General features: G+C 42.4%; 1 protein-coding gene across 2 annotated transcripts in view; it reads right to left on the reverse strand.

Annotated features, from left to right (window-relative positions):
* Positions 1–20,590, reverse strand: part of LOC139376800 (WNK lysine deficient protein kinase 4a) — a 70,818-nt gene that overhangs the window by 17,687 nt on the left and 32,541 nt on the right. Inside the window, exons 3-9 of one of the 2 annotated variants that reach the window (XM_071119731.1) lie at positions 11,414–11,586; positions 10,877–11,097; positions 10,377–10,534; positions 7,550–7,638; positions 7,138–7,357; positions 2,081–2,259; positions 1,845–1,954 (exon numbers count right to left, since the gene is read on the reverse strand). In XM_071119731.1, coding sequence (XP_070975832.1) covers positions 1,845–1,954; positions 2,081–2,259; positions 7,138–7,357; positions 7,550–7,638; positions 10,377–10,534; positions 10,877–11,097; positions 11,414–11,586 — 1,150 coding nt within the window. Of the gene's footprint in view, positions 1–1,844; positions 2,260–7,137; positions 7,358–7,549; positions 7,639–10,376; positions 10,535–10,876; positions 11,098–11,413; positions 11,587–20,590 lie in introns of both variants that reach the window. The other variant, XM_071119730.1, reaches the window with a different exon arrangement.

A 20,590-nucleotide genomic window follows, 5' to 3' on the forward strand; every position in this document is an offset into this window, starting at 1 on the left:
GAAACCGTCTCAGGCAAGCTCATCTGCGTGCTCGTCATTCACACCAGGGTCTTGACCTGACTGCAGTTTGGCGTCGTAACTGTCTTCAGTGGGCAAATGCTCACCTATGATGGCGACTGGCATGCTGCTCTTCACAGATGAATCCCGGTTTCAACTGTACCTGGCAGATGGCAGACAGCATTTATGGAGTCGTGTGGTCGAGTGGTTTTCTGAAATCAAAGTTATGAACAGAATGCCCCATGTTGGCGGTGGGGTTATGGTATGGGCAGGCATAAACTATGGACAATGAACACAATTGCATTTTATCAATGGCAATTTGAATGCACAGAGATAGTGTGACGAGATCCTGAGGCCCATTATCGTGCCATTCATCTGCCGCCATCACCTTATGCTTCAGCATGATAATGCAGGCCTCATGTCGCAAGAATCTGTACGCAATTCCTGGAAGATGAAAATGTCCCAGTTCTTCCATGGCCTGCATACTCACCAGACATGTCACCCATTGAGCATGTTTGGGATGTTCTGGATCGACGTGCACGACAGCGTGTTCCAGTTCCCGCCAATATCTAGCAAATGCTCACAGCCATTGAAGAGGAGTGGGACAACATTCCACAGGGTACAACCCAACCAACAGCCTGATCAACTCTATGCAAAGGAGATGTGTCGTGCTGCATGAGGCAAATGATGGTCACACAAGATACTGACTGTTTTTCTGGTCCACGCCCCTGCCATTTTAAGGTATCTGTGACCAAGTCATGTGAAATCCATAGATTAGGGCCTAATTTATTTATTTCAATTGACTGATTTATTTATATGAACTGTAACTCAGTAAAATATTTGAAATTGTTGCATGTTGTGTTTATATTTTTGTTCAGGGTACAAACTTAACATAATTAACAGGAATTACATTTACACTCATACTCTCATGGCTGGCCAAAAAGAACTTCATGAAAGCCACACCACTTATGGGCCAGGCCTCCTGAAAATAACCTATGGATTACATTCATCCCAGAATGAAAGTGAATAAAAACCCAATTGATGGTTAAATTAACCCATGTTTGGGCAATCCCAACAACCCAACATGTTGGGTTATTCACGTAACCCAAATTGCTGAGTCTAAATAACCCAGCCTGTGTTCTGTCCAATATTTACCCACTGCTGGTTTACCAAATAACCCAAATTGGGTTGTTTTTAACCCAGCATTTTTGAGTAGTGTGCACACATGGAGAGGACTCAGAGGATTCACTATTGATTAACACCATGGTGAGTACACAATGACAAATGTGGAAGAATGCAGCTCCAATATTTAAACTAGATTAACCTGAATTATTTGGGACCTGCAGTCAAAGAGAGTTTTAATAGTCTTCCTGCTGGTCACTAGAAAACATTTGAGGATAATCACACGCACGCACGTGCACACGCACGTACACACACACACACGCACACACACTCGACTGGAGAGGTAAGACCATCTAGGACTGAATAATTAAGTTATCCTCAGGCTCACATTTCATTCTCTCAGGGCCTAGTCAGGGCCATTCAGCACAACAACAGTTACGAAATCAACAAATACTGCCAAATACTGCCATAATGGACATTGCTCTTATAACCTCAGAGGGCTACTAAAATTCCACACCCGGTGTCAAGGTTGACAATAGACCTTGTTGACCGGTGAGACTGTGACATGTGATACAGTCTAATCTGTGTCTCAAATGGCACCCTATTCCCTATAAAGTCCACTACTATGGCCCCTGGTCAAAAGTAGTGCACTATATAGGGACTACGATGCCATTAGGGATGCAGACACAGCCGAAATCAGCTGAAGGTTAAGTTAAGTGTCTTACAGTTGGCTGAGGAGCAGCTGGTGTGGTGGACCTGGAAGTGCTGATGCTGGTCTGCCTCTGGTTCCTCTGGTTCAGGGATGAAGCTGGCATTGATGCCCAAGTTTAGATAGCTGTTGACAGGGGACAGAGTGTGGGTCAGAGGGTTCGGGGGGGTCTGACCCTGGCTCTGGGCAGGGGTGGGGGTCGGGGTGGGGATGAGGATGGGGCACTGAGGAGTCTCCAACATTGATGGAGACCTGTTGATTTTCGGGGAGGGTGGCTGGAGTGCAGGCTCAGGCTCCTCCTCAATGGCCTCCTTCTTCTTCTCTGCAAGGAGGCGCAGTTTCTCCCGCTGGCGCTTGATGGCGTTGACACGGTCCCGGATGGCCTTAGCCACCAGCTTGAAGTCAGCCTCGCACACGAAGCCCAGCACCACCTGGGATACAGACAAGGAAGGGACATATCAAAGTCAGGCCACAATAGTGTGACAAACAGGGAACATTTCACGGCCCATGAACCAGCACTGTCTGTGAAAAGAATAACTCATAGAGGTCTGAAGCACTTCCTAACGGTGCTGTTCTGTACTGTACATATATAGGATCTTAATTTGAGCCCATTTGCTACAGCATGAAAATAATCCTGCAGCAACAGGAAATGTGAATTATTATGTGGATTACGTTGATCATTTTTCAGATTACGTTGATCAAATCTCTGAATCTTCAGAAGCCTTTTAAAACTTTGAATAAACCACACGTTTTACATTTTGTGCATCAGGGTGATCCAATTAAGGTCCTACATCTGTACATCACACAACATGAAATGAAAAGACGACAAGCTCATCACAGCTGTGTATGCCTTGTCTGAGCCAGTGGGTGGCCAGTAACCTAGTGGTTAAGAGCATTGGGCCAGTAACTGAAAGGACGCTGGTTCAAAAACCTGACCGACTAGGTGAAAAATCTGTTGATGTGCCCTTGAGCAAGGCATGAGTGTGTGTCGGCGGGTTTTTGCTCCACCCTTCTACTTGATTTACTCAAATGTACATTTAGAAAAGCTCATAGGGCAGGAGCCTACCTCCTGTTTCTGTAGCATGAGACAGCTTGATGTACATAAGTACACAGTGGGGAGAACAAGTATTTGATACACTGCTGAATTTGCAGGTTTTCCTACGTACAAAGCATGTAGAGGTCTATAATTTTTTTATCATAGGTACACTTCAACTGTGAGAGATGGAATCTAAAACAAAAATCCAGAAAATCACATTGTATGATTTCTAAGTAATTCATTTGCATTTTATTGCATGACATAAGTATTTGATCACCTACCAACCAGTAAGAATTCCGGCTCTCGCAGACCTGTTAGTTTTTCTTTAAGAAGCCTTCCTGTTGTCCACTCATTACCTGTATTAACTGCACCTGTTTTAACTCGTTACCTGCATAAAATACACCTGTCCACACACTCAATCAAACAGACTCCAACCTCTCCACAATGGCCAAGACCAGAGAGCGATGTAAGGACATCAGGGATAAAATTGTAGACCCGCACAAGGCTGGGATGGGCTACAGGACAATAGGCAAGCAGCTTGGTGAGAAGGCAAAAGTGTTGGCGCAATTATTCGAAAGTGGAAGAGGTTCAAGATGACGGTCAATCACCCTCGGTCTGGGGCTCCATGCAAAATTTCACCTCGTGGGGCATCAATGATCCTGAGGAAGGTGAGGGATCAGCCCAGAACTACACGGCAGGACATGGTCAATGACCTGAAGAGAGCTGGGACCACAGTCTCAAAGGAAACCATTAGTAACACACTACGCTGTCATGGATTAAAATCCTGCAGCGCACGAAAGGTCCCCCTGCTCAAGCCAGCTCATGTCCAGGCCCGTCTGAAGTTTGCCAATGAACATCTGGATGATCCAGAGGAGGAATGGGAGGTCACGTGGTCTGATGAGACAAAAATAGAGCTTTTTGGTCTAAACTCCACTCGCCGTGTTTGGAGGAAGAAGAGGGATGAGTACAACCCCAAGAACACCATCCCAACCGTGAAGAATGGAGGTGGAAACATCATTCTTTGGGGATGCTTTTCTGCAAAGGAGACAGGACGGCTGCACCGTATTGAGGGGAGGAAGGATGGGGCCATGTATCGCGAGATCTTGGCAAACAACCTCCTTCCCTCAATAAGAGCAGATGGGTCGTGGCTGGGTCTTTCAGCATGACAACGACCCGAAACACACAGACAGGGCAACTAGGGAGTGGCTCCGTAAGAAGCATCTCATGGTCCTGGAGTGGCCTAGCCAGTCTCCAGACCTGAACCCAATAGAAAATCTTTGGAGGGAGCTGAAAGTCCGTATTGCCCAGCGACAGCCCCGAAACCTGAAGGATCTGGAGAAGGTCTGTATGGAGGAGTGGGCCAAAATCCCTGCAGCAGTGTGTGCAAACCTGGTCAAGAACTACAGGAAACGTATGATCTCTGTAATTAAAAACAAAGGTTTCTGTACCAAATATTAAGTTCTGCTTTTCTGATGTATCAAATACTTATGTCATGCAATAAAATGCAAATTAATTACTTAAAAATCATACAATGTGATTTTCTGGATTTTTGTTTTACATTCCGTCTCTATGATAAAAAAAATGACAGACCTCTACATGCTTTGTAAGTAGGAAAACCTGCAAAATCGTGTCAAATACTTGTTCTCCCCACTGTACGTATGCTATCTTAATTTGACCAGTTTCTCACAGCAGGAAAATAATCCTGCAGCAACAGGACATGTGAATTATTATGTGGATTATAATAAATTGACATTCTTGCAGGGTTGATAACTTTTTTTGTTAAAGTCTGACAATTTAAAGGGGAAATTACAAACTTTAGAAGCCTTTCTAAAGCTTGAATACACTACAAGTTTGCATTTCCTGCTGGGCAGGAAAATCCTCTGCAACAACAGTGATCAAATTAAAATAGTAGACCTGTACACCCCCCTGGACAGGACGCTAGTCTTGTCATTTGCTGTGTAGATAATCAATTTGTATTGTGCAGACGCTGTCTATTTATGGAAGGGCTGATCTGAGGCCCTTTGATATTCTTCAAGAATCAATGTAAAAGATACAGCTGTAAATCACAGAGTGGACCTTTAAAGGATGGTGTTACATCCAAACCTGTCCCACTCAGAACACAGTGTTCCAGTCTCAGACCGGCGGGGAAGACAGGGACTGCGTCCCAAATGGCACCCTATTTCCTATATAGGGCACGGTGTCTGCGGGATTTCACTCCACCCTTGTAATGAATTAAGGTCACTAATAAGTAAGGAACTCCCCTCAAGTGATTGTCTAGGTCTTCATTGAAAGGAAAAAACTAAAACTCAGCCCTCCGTGGAATGAGTTTGGACCCCTGATATAGGGAATGAGGTACCATTTGGGATGTCCCGAAAGTTGGTCATTTGCCTCCCTCCTCTCTCACCCTCGCTCAACACCTTGTCAGATTACGCTGTTAGATTCCCATAGCCCAAATAATATGTCCTGGAGCAGGGTTTCCCAAACTCGGTCCTCCGACCCCCACCCCCCCATGCATGTTTAATTTTTGCCCTAGCACTACACAGCTGATTGAAATAATCCAAGCTTGATGATGAGATGGTTATTTGAATTAGCTGTTTAGTGCTAGGGTAAAAAGCATGCACCCAGGGGGGGAACCAGGACCAAGTTAGGAAAACCCAGTTCTGGATAATAATAAATGGGATCTTGATGAAAAGGCTACATGTATGGAATTGTGGCTGGTGGCCAGGCCGGGTCCTTCTCATTAAAAGTGACCTCTGCTAAAGGGGCTGGAGGACACAAGTGCTATGTCCCAAATAGCACCCTAGTGTGTGGGTCCTCGTAAAAAAAAGTTGTGCACTATACAGGGAATAGGGTGCCATTTGGGACTCAGCCAAGGAGAAGCTGCTTCGTAATGCGTCCTGTATGAGAGACAGGCATTATATTATTAAGCCCTGACCTCCGCTATCTTCCTGAGCCACGCTCTCCTCTCACATTTCTAGTGCTGATGATTAAATGCTGACCTGTGCCCTTGACAGACTGTCTGCAGCCGGATCCACTTCACTTCATGGGCTAAGCATATGTCAGTGTGTGTCCACAATTGTAATCGAATCATAAACTATGTTGCATTAGATTCCTTGTGTTTGCTGGTTGGGGTCTGTTGCAAATAGCAGTGGTGTAAAGTACTTAAGTAAACAATACTTTAAAGTACTATTTAAGTAGTTTTGGGGGGTATCTGTACTCCTAAAGAAAATAATGTACTTTTTACTCTATACATTTTCCCTGGCACTCAAAAGTACTCGTTACATTTTGACTGCTTAGCAGGATAGGAAAAAGGTCAAATTCACACACTTATCAAGAGAACATCCCTGGTCATCCCTACTGCCTCTGATCTGGCGTAGTCACTAAACACAAATGCTTTGTTTGTAAATATGTCTGTGTTGGAGCGTGCCCCTGGCTATCAGTCAATAAAAAAAGTCTGAAAATGGAGCTGACTGGTTTGCTTAATTTGAAATTATTTATACTTCTACTTTTGATACTTGAGTACATTTTAAACCAAATACCTTTAGATTTTTACTCAAGTAGTATCTTCCTGGGCGACTTCCACTTTTTCTATTAAGTTGTCTTTACTTTTACTCAAGTATGACAATTGGGTACTTTTTCCACCACTGGCAAATATAATATATATATCATCAGTATCTATACAGGATATTCCTTCTTCAACTCATCCTGTACTCATTATCACCACTGTATGGTTTGCTTTCTATACATACAGTGTCAGGATATGTGAGTGTAACTTTTTTGTTTGTCTCTAAATATAAGAATGGCTGTGTTTTCACCTGGTGCAACACCGACACTCCAACAATATGTAAGCTGATTTTACTACCTACTTGCATAATAGCTATAGTATTACACCTTAGTTCTTTCCACTGGTCCTTCTCTTGTGAGAGCCACAACTGTAAACCCTCCCTTTAATCATTCATGTAGGGGAAGTAAAGGTAAAAGAGACCATGATGTTAGGTAACTGCGAAGGTCAAGTGTTGTGGGAATGTACCCAGCCTACAGTGGTAGGTCATAGAGCTGTCCCACACAGCCTATTACTGAAACAGAGATCAACTCATGAGTGGTACCAAAGGGAGTGGATATAGTATACCAATCTTACCGTATATAAATCTCAGCTTTATCCTTTGCTGTTTTCAATGATCCGCTGAGAGCTCTGCTCTGAGTAAGACGTACAACGTATGTATTACATGCAGTATGGCAAATAAACTTGCAACTTGAAATGTGAGCTGCTCACCATCTCCTGTGCCACCTCCTCTGGCACGTCCTTGTAGAGTTCGAACAGGAACTCAATGGCGTTGTTGTCCTTGTACTTCCCGTGGAGTTTCTTGGTGTCGTCCATCCGGAGCCACAGCTTCAGGCCTGACTTCACCATGTCGTCCTCCTCAGCCAACTCAACATGGACGCCGTTGTTCTCCTGGAAGAACGTGTGCTCCAGCAGGTCCTGGATGGTGTACCTGAGGTAAAGGAATAATACAACTATTAAATTCAATCAATTCCTCTTAATTTGACAAAATTAATTGAACACCAAAGGATTTGATATATAGATTTCTTAGCAGAAGGACCAGAATTTCATTTCACCATTTGTGTAATGTCTCATGTGTTTTATGTAATGTAAGGATATTATGAGAAGCCCAATAGCCCAATACCTTTCATCTTTGTCCATCCGGATACATCCTTCGATGATCTCTTTGAGCTCTGGGACCTTGACTTTGTAAAAACTGTCTGGTTTCATCCCCTGTGAGAAGAAGCAATCTGGTTAACATTGTTTATTTATCTGCTTGGTTTAAAATGTAAGGTAACGTATGGTAACCAATGGTAACCTAGGGGACATAAGAGTAACATAGGAGAATGCATAGCTTTCTCAGATGTTGCCTCACAGAAACATGCAAGACATTCCTCCCTCATGATAAGTGAACTCACAACAGTGATTGGGGAGAGAGAGAGAGAGAGAGAGAGAGAGAGAGAGAGAGAGAGAGAGAGAGAGAGAGAGAGAGAGAAAGAGAAAGAGAAAGAGAGAGAGAGAGAGAGAAAGAGAGAGAGAGAGAGAGAGAGAGAGAGAGAGAGAGACGAGGGGCAAGGAAATGGGACAGACCAGAGAGTCTGTTTTTCTGTTTGTGTTAGTGTTGTCCTTTTAAAGGGCAGTGTGGCTACAAAAAGAATGCAGACCTCTGTCTCTCATCAGTGCAGCGCAGTGAGCAGTCCATTATGGGTCTGCAACTGTTTCAATCTACCTCAGACAACGCTGATAAGAGAATGGAGCAAATCCCCACTTGTTTTAAACAGCCAAGGTTAACATCACAACTGTCCTAATGTTACCCCATGTTTATTCCAACATTAAAATAAAACCGTTGGGTAAATAAAGGTTGTTGGTTGGTTAGCTGGTATACATTGTTGCAATTGTGCAACAATGTTGACTTGTTATGTTTGCGATTTGCGAAGGGGCAGACACAGGCCTGCAATTTCCTTGTTAGCTTATTTATTCTGAGACAGAGGATCGAGCTGTAAAGGACCCTTTTCTCTAAATCGCTTCAACTCTTACAAACACTTGATTACAAGAATGGACCACAAAGTACACTGCCCTTCATTTGGCCTCCACTATAATTATAATATCTCTATGGCTTATCAATTTAACAAAGGAACAGACAGTATACAAGCAAGCAAACCAATTGAGTATTGGTTGAGTATTGAGTTCTCTTTTGATCTGACTCTGTTCGAATGCACTGCTTACTTCCACAGTGACAGGTAAAGGCCCCAGACTCCCCTGAGTAGGGCCTTTTAGTTGTTTATGGAACATTGACTTTATGGATGGCGAGTGGCGACCGATCAGAGACGACTACAGTAACCTGCACTTATGACCCATACACACTCTCTCAGACCCACTCTACAGCCTCTACAAGGCTCTGTTTGCTCTGCTGTCTGTCTCAAGAAAGAGAGAGAGAGAGAGAGAGAGAGAGAGAGACAGAGATAGAGAGAGACAGACAGACAGACAGACAGACAGACAGACAGACAGACAGACAGACAGACAGAGAGAGAGAGAGAGAGAGAGAGAGAAAGGCGCTGTTTGTGTAGAATGCAGACGTCATTTTCAAAACACACCACTCTACCATCGCCTGCCCAAACCCACTGTGGCGTCACCACCTTGTATGCTCCAGCCCAAAGCCGAAGAACACAGCTCTCAATGTAGAGGTTCCTGTCATTACTGACTCCCTCTTTGAGTAGTAAACACCTCGGTCAGGGAGAAGCTTGGCCTTTCATCGAGTTACTTACTTCTGGATTGCTTTAATACGTTTTGAGAGTAGTATGCGCCCAAATGGCACCCTATTCCCTATACAGTGCACTACTTTTGACCAGACCCATATAGGGAATAGGGTGTCATTTTAGACATAGCCACAGAGTTTGCGCTAGTTCAGGGAACAGAACCGAAAACTGGAAAATAACAACGTTTTTCTTGGAACGGAATCAGAACTGGGAACGAAAATGATCTATACTGTTCCGGAACAGAACCGTTATTTTAAAAGCATGGGAACCATATAATAACACTATTTCATGTTCCGGGTATTTTTCTACAGTCCCACAAAAAAACGCAACAAAGTGCCTATGCAAAACCCTCACTCTGTCACTCAGAAATGTATTCCAGTGTTTGCCTGCCAGCTGGAAATATTTGGCAGACTGTGTGTGCTTAGACCACTCCTGGACAGTCCTAGCAAAATTCTTGCTTGAAAAATTGTTCTTTCCTAAGAAGCTCTTTTTGTTTACTTTTGACCATTTTAATTGAAAAAAATAATAGCAAGGTACTTAATTGTTACCCAAAAATGATTTGATATTGAGATAAAAACGACTGCATTGGATTTTTAACAAAAACATTTAAAAAATTGTGCTTTTATAATTTCACATGGGGCCACTTTGTTTCTGAGGAGTGGAGTCTAACATCAAAACTTCATCCAGAAATCTACAGATGTAGGATCTTAATTTGATCACTATTTTGTTGCTGCAGATGAGCTTTGTGATTTACATAAATTAACTGAAAACCTACACTAACACACGGTTATACTAAAGTATTCCACTTTTCATGTAACCTCATTTTGACCAGGTAATAGCCTAACCACCAATCAAGCAACATTATAGACTAAACACTCAAAATGATTATTTTGATGTGACAATAGAGGCCAAATTAAGATCCTACATCTGCAGAACATCCAGAAGGTTGTTTTGTCACTTCCATTGTGCAAGGGAAGGAAAGCAAACGTGTGCACAATTACGCTATTGAAGAACACTGCAAGGAGAGAGGAGACTCTGTGTGGGACTATGGTCCTGTGTGACTCAGTTGGTAGAGCATGGCGTTTGCATTTGCACCACCAGGGTGTTGAGTTTTGAGCCCACAGGGGCCACCCATACGAAAATGTATACATGCACTTCTTACTGTAAGTCGCTTTGGATAAATGGGTCTGCCTAATTGCATATATTCCCACTTACGCTGGTGACTTTACGGTAGATCTGTGCTGCGTTCTGGCACTCGGAGTAGGGATACTCTGATGTGGCCATCTCCAAGATACACATCCCAAAGGCATAGACATCCACAGCCTCATCATACTTCTCCTCATACATCTCCGGAGCCATGAACTCTGGGGTACCTGGAGGAAAGGAGAGAGACAATACCAATCACAAGAAAACATACACACACACCGACAAACAGATTTACACAAACAAATCTTCTGTAGGGGACAGACATTTGATTACACTGGACATGCATCATAGGGTAGGAATCTGTGGCAGAGTGATCTAATAATGAGCATCTAGAAAGGGCACTCAACGTCAATGGTCATAATCTAGAAACAACTAAAACTTTAAATGAATCCCTAAAACTTGATGAACCCAGTTGGGTGAACCCCATAGCAACAACACCTGACCTTAAACACTCCCCAACATAGAATTACATATAGAACTAAAAAAAATTATAGGCTCTTTGTGCTCACCAATGACACTTTTAGCGAAGGAGGCTCTTTTGAGTGTGGCCAGGCCCAGATCTCCAATCTTGACGGAGCCGGTGGGGCCGGTGATGAAGATGTTGTCACACTTGAGGTCCCTGTGGATGATGGGAGGGGTGCGGGTGTGGAGGAAGTGGAGCCCCTTCAGGATCTGACGGCTCCAGCGCTGCAGTAGCTTCAGCTTCATCTCCTTAAACCTCTTCAGGTACCTGCAGGTAAACACAGGATATTAGGATGCATCACCTAAAGAGGCTCATATACTAACTGTTCTCCTTCCTTACCTACAGTACAGGCCAGACCAGAGAGGACTATCAGGAACCCATCTTTAAGTCTACATGGAAAACTATTTTGATCAACCCTTGTTTTCTATGAAGATTCTATGATCATGATAAAAGATAGAAAATATTAAAACGCTAGGAATTTGTGAGGAAAAAATTGTAGAGGAAACAGGGCAAAACAGGCACAACAGTCTCCTCTACTACAACGAGTATTGAGGCCAGGTCGGGGCGGAAAGGTCAAGCTCACGTTTTGAGGGTGCCTGAGGTCATGAGCTCAGTGACCAAAAGGATGCACTTGAGGCCCTTGGAGTTGTCCTTCCAGGAGTCGTAGAAGCGGACGATGTTAGGGTGCTGCAGACCCTTCAGCATCTCCACCTCCTCGCTGAACCTCTGCCGCTCCACCTTGGTCAGCTTACGCGTCTGAACGGAGCACAAAATAGATATATTCTAGAATGATTACATACACAGTCAGATTTCCATTCTATAGGCAGAGCATACTGCAGGGAACACACACAACACACTCCATCCATCAGGCCTGGTTTTGTGACTATAGTTTATTATCAAGACTCAATACAGAATTTATAAGCTTATCAAGCTGTGTTGAAAAATATGTAAATGTGTGTGTCCTAGAGCTAGAGGAAGAGAAAAACAGAACCACTGACATGTTTACCGCCGTTGGTCATTCATCTTGCTGAACCAGATTCCAGTGTTACATAATTATATTTTTCCATAGAAACTTGAACTGTGACTTCTACACATTTTAAGAGGTTTCCAAAAGCTGTGAGAAATTGAACCGAACACAGTGTAATCACAGTGGGTAGGTGGGTGAATAAAGTCATTTGTGTGCAGAGTGGGGTGCACTGTTAAAATAGAAAGACTAAAAACTCTGAAACCATGAAAAGTAGTACACCTAAGCTGAGATCTGGTGTTTCTGGAGGGTGTTTGAATGTAAACCCAATGTAAGTGTTATGATACACTGAATAGATTTCAAAACAGAATGGAAGTACTCTGAAACACCCAAAGTGGCTCTTCATTCTAAATAATTGTGTTTTTAAGAGAGCGTTCTGAAAACACTTGTTGATGTTTCAGTGCATGTAAAAGGCAGCAACAAAACACAAAAGTAATGTTTTAGCAGACTGTGTCTCTCATATAATCAAATGGTTTTAAATTGCAAATTGTTTATAGCATAAATATTGATTGATTATAAATAATTATTTAATTTTCAGTAAATGTTCTTAAGAAGACACGGAATTGAATAATTTTCTTAGAGCAGACTTTGGCAGTAATTATAGGCTACAGCTGCCAGGAAACTTTGTGAGATTATAAATAATGTTACAATCAAAATGTTTATGTAGGTTATAGCAGAGGTAGTTATAAAGTGGGCCTTCATCACTGGTATTCATGTGAGGAGGTGGATGTGAACCTTTTAGTCATTTAGCAGATGCTCTTATCCAGAGGAATTAGGGTTAAGTGCATTGCTCAAGGTTACATGTTTCACCTAGTCAGCTCTGGGATTCAAACCAGCAACCTGTCTGTTACTGCCCCAACACTCTTAACCACTAGGCTACCTGACACATTGTTTCTGTGTTTTGTTTAGACAGATTAGAAACAGGAGGAGACAGAGACAGAGAAGGAGTTAAAGTTGGACAGGCAAAAGCAGGAATTGAACCCCTGACTGTTGGGACAGCAAAATGCCAAAATTATTTGGAATTTTACCCATTCAACCACACACCACGTGAGGATCTTAACACATCAGAAGACAAATGTTTATATGATTGAAGGCAAAATGTTAACTTCAAACATTGTGCAAACATTGTGCTGTACTGTTCAGAATCCCCCCAGTCTGGGGCATGGAGGTGGAGAGATGGGATTCGTGGCAGGTGTGCCCTCTAGCAAACTGTATGGTCAAGTATAAAAACAGGCAAGTACTTCACAAACTCAGAGAGGTGAGAGCACACCAAATGCTCAGATGAACTAGTCAACAAAAATCCAAGAAAGAATGCGTCAATGAATACGTGAGTATACAATGTTATCACATTGAAGAAGGAAACCAAAAATGAATCCACTCAATAAGAACATTTATTTTGTGTAGCATTTTGGCTGCTAATGCTAATAGTCCAAGTAAAAACAGTCCTTTTGATCCATTGATCAGCTTTCTTGATGCCTCATGAAGTTAATTGACACGTCATTGTTTGCACCTTTCGGGCACTTGTGTTTTAGGTAAATGAAGGCCTGCTTTTTAGTTAATACTGCTGGCTTGTTTGCCTACTAGATTTACGAGTTGTATCTGCTCTGATGTATACCCTACATGCTACACTACATAGCCACTGCCATTTTAGCCTGCTCTAGCTTTGGCCTACCACAACACATGTTATTGCATTCCACTTTTGACATTAATATTGTCATCATGTTGCTAGATTTGCATTGCTTAATCACTTATTCTATCCACTGGCTGGCTGATCCTAACTAAAGCCAATGAATACTAATGCCAACTGAACTGTCAATCATCATCTAGCTCAACTCTATTGTGATTCAACGGTGGATCGCATTAATCATTTCACTGTTGTATTCAGCGCATGTGACAAATGCAATTTGATTTGATTGAGCCCTTAGCTGACGTTTTGCACAAGTTTTGTATGTGTGCTACTGCTAACATTAGCAGTCATTGCCTGAAATATTGTTTTTATGGATGTGAAATATAATGGCATATCAGTTGAATTTGAGGAATAACATGAGAAAAACCTTACAGATCTATGAACTGTCTTACTTTATCAATATAAACATCTGGAAGACCTGTTCATGTTTTGTCATTTGATAATTAGAAAATAAAAGATACAACTTTTGATTCTTCAATCATGTCTCAAATACTTTTTTTACTCATTAATTATTGTCCTGGACCAACTTTTGTGTGCTTTGTTAGAGCATAAAACTTTGACCTTTTGGAATTACCAATGAGGAGTTTACCAGTACATGATATAAGAGCAGGGAATATACATTAAGGGGAGGGACTCCCATTTACAGTATTTGGAAACTGCAGAAAAATTGAACTAATTCTGCACTAGACAGGATTCAAAACACAATCCTAGTTTTTGGGAGCTTTTGGAGAGGAAACAATACCAAAAGAGGGACCTAATTCTGCACTATACGGGACTCTAAACACCATAGGGTTTTCAACCTTTTCCAGGTCTTATGTGGTGTTACACCACGGCATATTTCAGAACACCTCAGGATGAATGTTTCAGTACATCTTAAATCTGTTCTAATACCCTGACAACCACGTGTTTCAATACTCCAGCAAAGTTAAGGTTTTGTCTCCTTTAAGGTGGTGGCAGCTCAGTTGCCACTAGTTTTAGTGTTACAAAGCACTTCATTTTAAAAGTGTATGAATGGTTTGATTGAGTCTCTAGTGTAGTGCTGCCGGGAGGCTGCAGTGGGTGGATTGCTGTTTGGAAAACACCAGAGAGACCTCTAGACTTCTACAACCATGAATCCTGCATTGAGGCTGTTCTGGGAAAAACTGAGGGTATGTTTATGTTTACAATTGACTGACCACGACTCCTTCCTCCCCTTTAGAGAAGGGGGCTGCCACTCATGTTACCAGGCCCTGTCTGCCTCCCAAATCGCACCGTATTCCCTTTTATAGTGCACTACTTTTGACCACGGCACAAGGCCCTGGTCAAAAGTAGTGCACTATATAAGGAATAGGGTGCCATTTGGGATGCACACCCTATCAACACTGGGAGCACACTATCTCAGAGAGGGAGGCATGCAAGGGGAGCCCCCAAAAAGCGGTTCCCATTCCCACACCAACCGACGTCCATCAATTGCCAAACACTAATTCAATTGGAAGATTGATTCCAACATGGTGCCTCTGTTTCCAACACAGACCACTTAGGACTTTTGAACAATGATTTTGTATGTATTTATGTGGAGAATTGGTGTGACAGGAGTATGATGCGACTACAGGTGATACATTCTAGGACTCGTATGTTAGGAGTACAGTAATTGATGGGAGACAGCTTCAGTGTCCTTGATGGTAAATTCTGAGTAAACTGTGACAGCATTAAATAATGATCCCACTGATCTGATTGGGTGTTTCCCCTGCCTTTGTTTTTATACCGATGAGACCCACTGCATGGTACAGACTGTCATTAAGTTGAAGCTGCAGAAGTCTGTGTTAGGACAAGTGTGTTTAATCCGAACCCCAGAGCAGAGGACTATGTGCATCTCCTATTGATTGACAACCTGACTGGCCTGTTTATCTTGAAGATCCCTCTACAGAACAGCCAACTGTAGTGTGTATGTGCATGTATCCTCATGGCTAACAGACTGTCCACTTGGAAGCCTTGACAGCTCCTTAAACCCCATTCACTATACCACATGGCAAGCACAACACATTCAAATACATAATACAGATAATACATTTAGGCAACTTCAGACGCTTTCCTGGAAGAGCCAATGACTTATTCAGGTCTTCCTAAACTAAAGCCTGCAAGAGCCTGACAAAATGTGCTGCTTGCTTCCAAAGGTGTCCTGTAACATGTGTCTGATTACGGACTGATTATGTTGACTCATTCAAAAGCTGTATCCAATGAACACCTATTGAATTTGGGATATTTTTTTTTCATCAAATGTGTTATAAATTAAATGTATTCATGTTATTACTACTCACATAGAAAAAAATGTCAGGAATAATAAGGAATACCAGAATATGAGTAAGTAAAAGTGAAAACATCAATTGTGCTGACTTTCTGCTATCATTTTATGCTATCACGGGATAGGTTTGTTGTGTGATGGACTAATTTCACAGTGATGTAATAATACATTTTAAGCATAAACACGTGTATACAAACTACAGATAATTATGTACGATGAGTTGATGTGCCTTGTGTGAAAGTAAGACCATTTATGTTGTCAGATCCACTTAAACATGATGGGTCATCACATGCTTTCCAGATTCAGTAAATATAATCATATAATCTTTAATATGGTTGGATTTAACACTGATACAATACAAGTGACAGACTAGCCACTTAACTTGGTCTGAACGTAAAGAGAAACCAACAGTAAGCTATGCTATGTTGTCTTAGTAGTGAGAAACCTTGGCTGGTCTGGAACACTATAGTATAGTTGGGCTATTTCCTAGAGAGAGATGACAGCACTGACAGAGAATGCCACTTGGGTGGATATCATACAAGGTCTTATCTTGTTTTTCCACTGCTGTTCACTGCTGTATGAACTCAATGACAAAACACAGACAAACACCTCATAGATGTTGCACCTTAAGATATACAACATAACCAAATACATCATGTTGTGCCATATTTATTTGGCCTATGGCAATGCATTAAATTGTAACATTGATCTAATCGAGTGTTTTTTTAACTTTAGTTTATTTGGTAAATATTTTCTTACAGTTTTCTTGAACTGCACTGTTGGTTTAAGAGCTTGTAATTAAGCATTTCATGCTAAGGTGTACACGTTGTATTCGGCACAGCGGACAAAGTTTGATTTGATCTGGTTTATTTCCTTTCCTGAATAGAGTAAGTCTACACATCTCCCAAATGTATTGTTGCACTGCAGGGGTGTAAAATATGAATTGGGGTCGCTAAATGTCTCCTCTCTCTTTGTTTGGCTAGAGAATATCAGAGAAGAGGCGAAGCTAGAGGGTCCACTCCCGTCACAATCTGTCCATGTGGGAATAGAGCGTTATTCAATGCATTTCTATGGGATTATTGGAATTAATAAGCAGACCGCCTGCCTTTCCGCTTTGCGACAATGACTCCCATTGTTATTGCGGAGACAAGACCATCTCATCATTAAATACAGTGTCTCTGAGAATCTGTATTCATAGCCATATAGAGGAGAGAGGAGAAGGAGGTGTGTGTATGTTGATTTGGGGTCTGGATGGATGGATGGAAGGAAGGGCTGCAGGAACTATTAAGGCCCTGTGCCAACTCCCTCCACAGTTACATAAGCAGTGTTGATTGGACCGTTGGTATTAAGAACTCCCTGGCTGTCAGCAGCACCCCTATTATGCAAACTGGGAGACGGATGGACAGCAAGTGTCAGCCAACCCAGCACTAAAGGAGGCGTAGACTCTATGGCTTTACTTCAAAGGACAGGAAAGAAAGATCACGTAACACCGTCCTCATATAACATCCAAAATCCAAAACAAAGATATTGTAACAGCACTGCTGTGATTTCCATGCTGTGTGTGTGAGTGCAGTATATGGAAGATGAGTTTGCATCAAGGGAGAGAGAAGAAGAGAGATGAGGGAGAGAGAGAGCGAGAGGAAGACAAAGAGGGAGAGCAAAAGCGAAACATCACAGCATGTTTGGTCTAGAATGAATGCAGTACCAGTGCTGTGGCTAACTTAAGAGGTTATCTTCTTTATGTGTCTTTCACCCATTACTACAATATGTTTCGGTCATACATATTCCCCAGAGGCTCCTTTTTTTCCCTTGATTTAACTAGGCAAGTCAGTTAAGAACACATTCTTATTTACAAGGACGGCCTAGGAACAGTGGGTTAACAACCTTGTTCAGGGGCAGAACAACAGATTTTTACCTTGTCAGCTCAGGGATTCAATCTAGAAACCTTTTGGTTACTGGCCCAACACTAGGCTACCTGCCGCCCCAAACAGATAGAGATTTCATACACAACGTTGACAGCATCAGAAACAACAAAGTACCCTAACCATCAGGGGTTAAATGGCCTCTGTTCTGACTAGCACCCATCTTGAACGTTGGGTGACATCTGACATGTCAAGCTGGGGATTGAGGCTAAAGGGAGAAGAGAAGTTGGTTGACACGAGCTCACATGCCTTTGATATCCCTGGTCAGGAAACACACCGAGAGACAGACCGCGTAGTGTGAGGAACTGAGGTACCAGTGTACACTTTCCAAGAAAAACCTGACTTGCTCTCTGAATGTAGCGGGGGAGAGAGGGGAGGTCAGGTGGTTAGGGAGGTTAGCCATTAATCTAATAAGAAATCCGGATTCAGCCCGCCCTCTTTCTCACCGGGCTAGCACTCTGAAAACTGCTGCTTTAGTGGCACCTAAAGCAATTAACTACACAAGCAAAAGACCAATGGACCCAGATTCAAGATTTCTGTCTTTATGTGCATCCCAAATGACACCCTATTCCCTATAAAGTAGTACACTAAATAGGGAAAAGGGTGCCAGAAGGGAACTATTTAGGCTACCGTTGGCCTGGACATTTGGCCTTTTTTGGAGGTTTTACTAGATAGTAGGCTAGTGTGTGAAAGGAAAAACTGCACTTGTGCCTGACTGACTGTCCTTGGAACTGAATAAATTGTGTCATAAAACACTATTATCTTTTAGAGCCATCCATTCATTCTTCAAGACAAAGCCAGCAACTCATATTCCCTCTGTAGGTCACAACTTTTGACCAAGGCCTCGATCAAAAGTAGTGCACTATATAGGGAATAGGGTTCCATTTTGGATGCTGACCCAGTTACCTCACAGGTCAGAGTGATCATTAGCTCAGCATCAGACCCACTCAGAACATACCCAGGAGGATATAGAGACAGTAGACTTGAGGGATCCTTCCCACACTAGATGGTAAATGGTTTCCACATCTCTGAGAAATCCTGACTTGTTCCAAGATAGACATGACTAACTCCTGTACTTACTGCTCACTATTTATTTGAAGCATGACTTACATGAGGCTTACAGCACAAACATCTTAGCAACTCTTGCCCCACACATAAATAAGTTCTTATTCAACAGGATGATCAAATTAAGATATGTATGACTGCATCCCAAATGACACCCTATTCCCTATATAATGTACTACTTTTGACCAGGGCCCGCTGCATAGGGCTCTGGTCAAAAGTAGCACACCAAATAGGGAATAGGGTGCCATTTGGGACACAACCTTTGTCTGACCTTAGGGTTACTATCTCTGATAGTAAAGGGAGAGGACGTTCTGCATACCATCTAGTCTGATAACGCTAAGAGGGGAGGAAGCTTGTAAAGACCCAAAGGTAATTAATCTGGGTTTTATTGCCCAAAAAGACAGCAGGTTTCTATTACTGCTTGCTGAGTGAACATTCTCTAATTCTGTCACGTCTGTTCCCGCTCTTCCCTCCCTGGCGCTTGAGAGCGCCAGGCTGCCCTGCATCATGCACTCCTTCCATCTATTACGCACACCTGCCTTCCCTCGTCACGCGCATCAGCAATATTGGACTCACCTGGACTCACTCATCTGTTTAATTCCTCCCCTATATTTGTCAGTTCCCTGCTCTGTTCCCCGCTGCTGTATTGATTGTAATTTGTCTGTGTTACCCTGTGTGCTGACGCTGTTCCTGTCTCGTTCCATGTCCGTTCTGTATTAAATGTTTGACTTCCCGTACCTGCTTCGCCTCCCCAGCATCATCCATGTGACCAATTCTCTATTCATTTTGACCCTTCTTGACCCTGAATGAAATAGATCATACAGCAAAAATGTTAACATTGTTGCAACTACCTTGTTTTTACAGGGTCAGACCAGGGTAGATAGAAGTGTTGTGTATAAATGTAATGCCATCCAAGGGGAAATGACCAGAGAGAACAAACACTTTGTCCGGAACTGCCTTCCCATGAAACATAGACAGACAGATGATAGATAGATAGATAACAAGTACAGCCTGCAGAGGTTACTCTTATTAAACAGACTGCAGTGCTGCAGCTATGTAACCTGATGAAAACAGTCTTTGTCCCTTGACCAGAGCCCTAAAGTAGTGCACTTTATAGGGAATAGGGTGCCATTTGGGGGACACACTGAGGGTGGAATGGAGTAGGTTGGTTATGCTTCATAGCAGCCTAAAGGCATTATAAATCACCCAATGACTCTTCTATCTGCTCCTGAACATGAAAAAACGCAATGATAGACTTCAACGTGATGATGTAATCCTATCGAACAGATGAGAGAACAAATGACGGGCTTTATGCATACTTGCATATTACCCTCTGTTGTTACTGAGAACACATTTTATTTTACAGCAACAACCTGGAATTCACAGCCTTGTCTCCAGCCACATCCTTCCCTCTACAGTACTTCGCACAAACTTATGAAATCTGAAGGAGCTAATACATACTTGGCAAACACAGGAAGAACATTTTAGCAAATACAATTATTTTCCATCCTAAAAAATACTGTGAATGTGTACCACTGGTTGTTAGAAGCCTATTTCCACTGGCTTGAGAGACCGAATTTCACGAGGCTAATGTGCCATAAATTCAATAAATAGGTTACGTATTATGTGAGGTTTCTTACACCTCTGGAGCTAGGTAAGCAACACAGGTTTTGCTGTTCAGTGTATTGGAGCAGAAAACTTAACAGGCTGTCAAGTTCCTTCAAGGTTATGTCTTACACCAGTCGTAAAGGAACTGGGAGGAACACAGAGCTCTTAAACTG

This window comes from Oncorhynchus clarkii, chromosome 20 (genome assembly GCF_045791955.1).
Source record: "Oncorhynchus clarkii lewisi isolate Uvic-CL-2024 chromosome 20, UVic_Ocla_1.0, whole genome shotgun sequence".
In the NCBI taxonomy this organism is placed as follows: domain Eukaryota; kingdom Metazoa; phylum Chordata; class Actinopteri; order Salmoniformes; family Salmonidae; genus Oncorhynchus; species Oncorhynchus clarkii.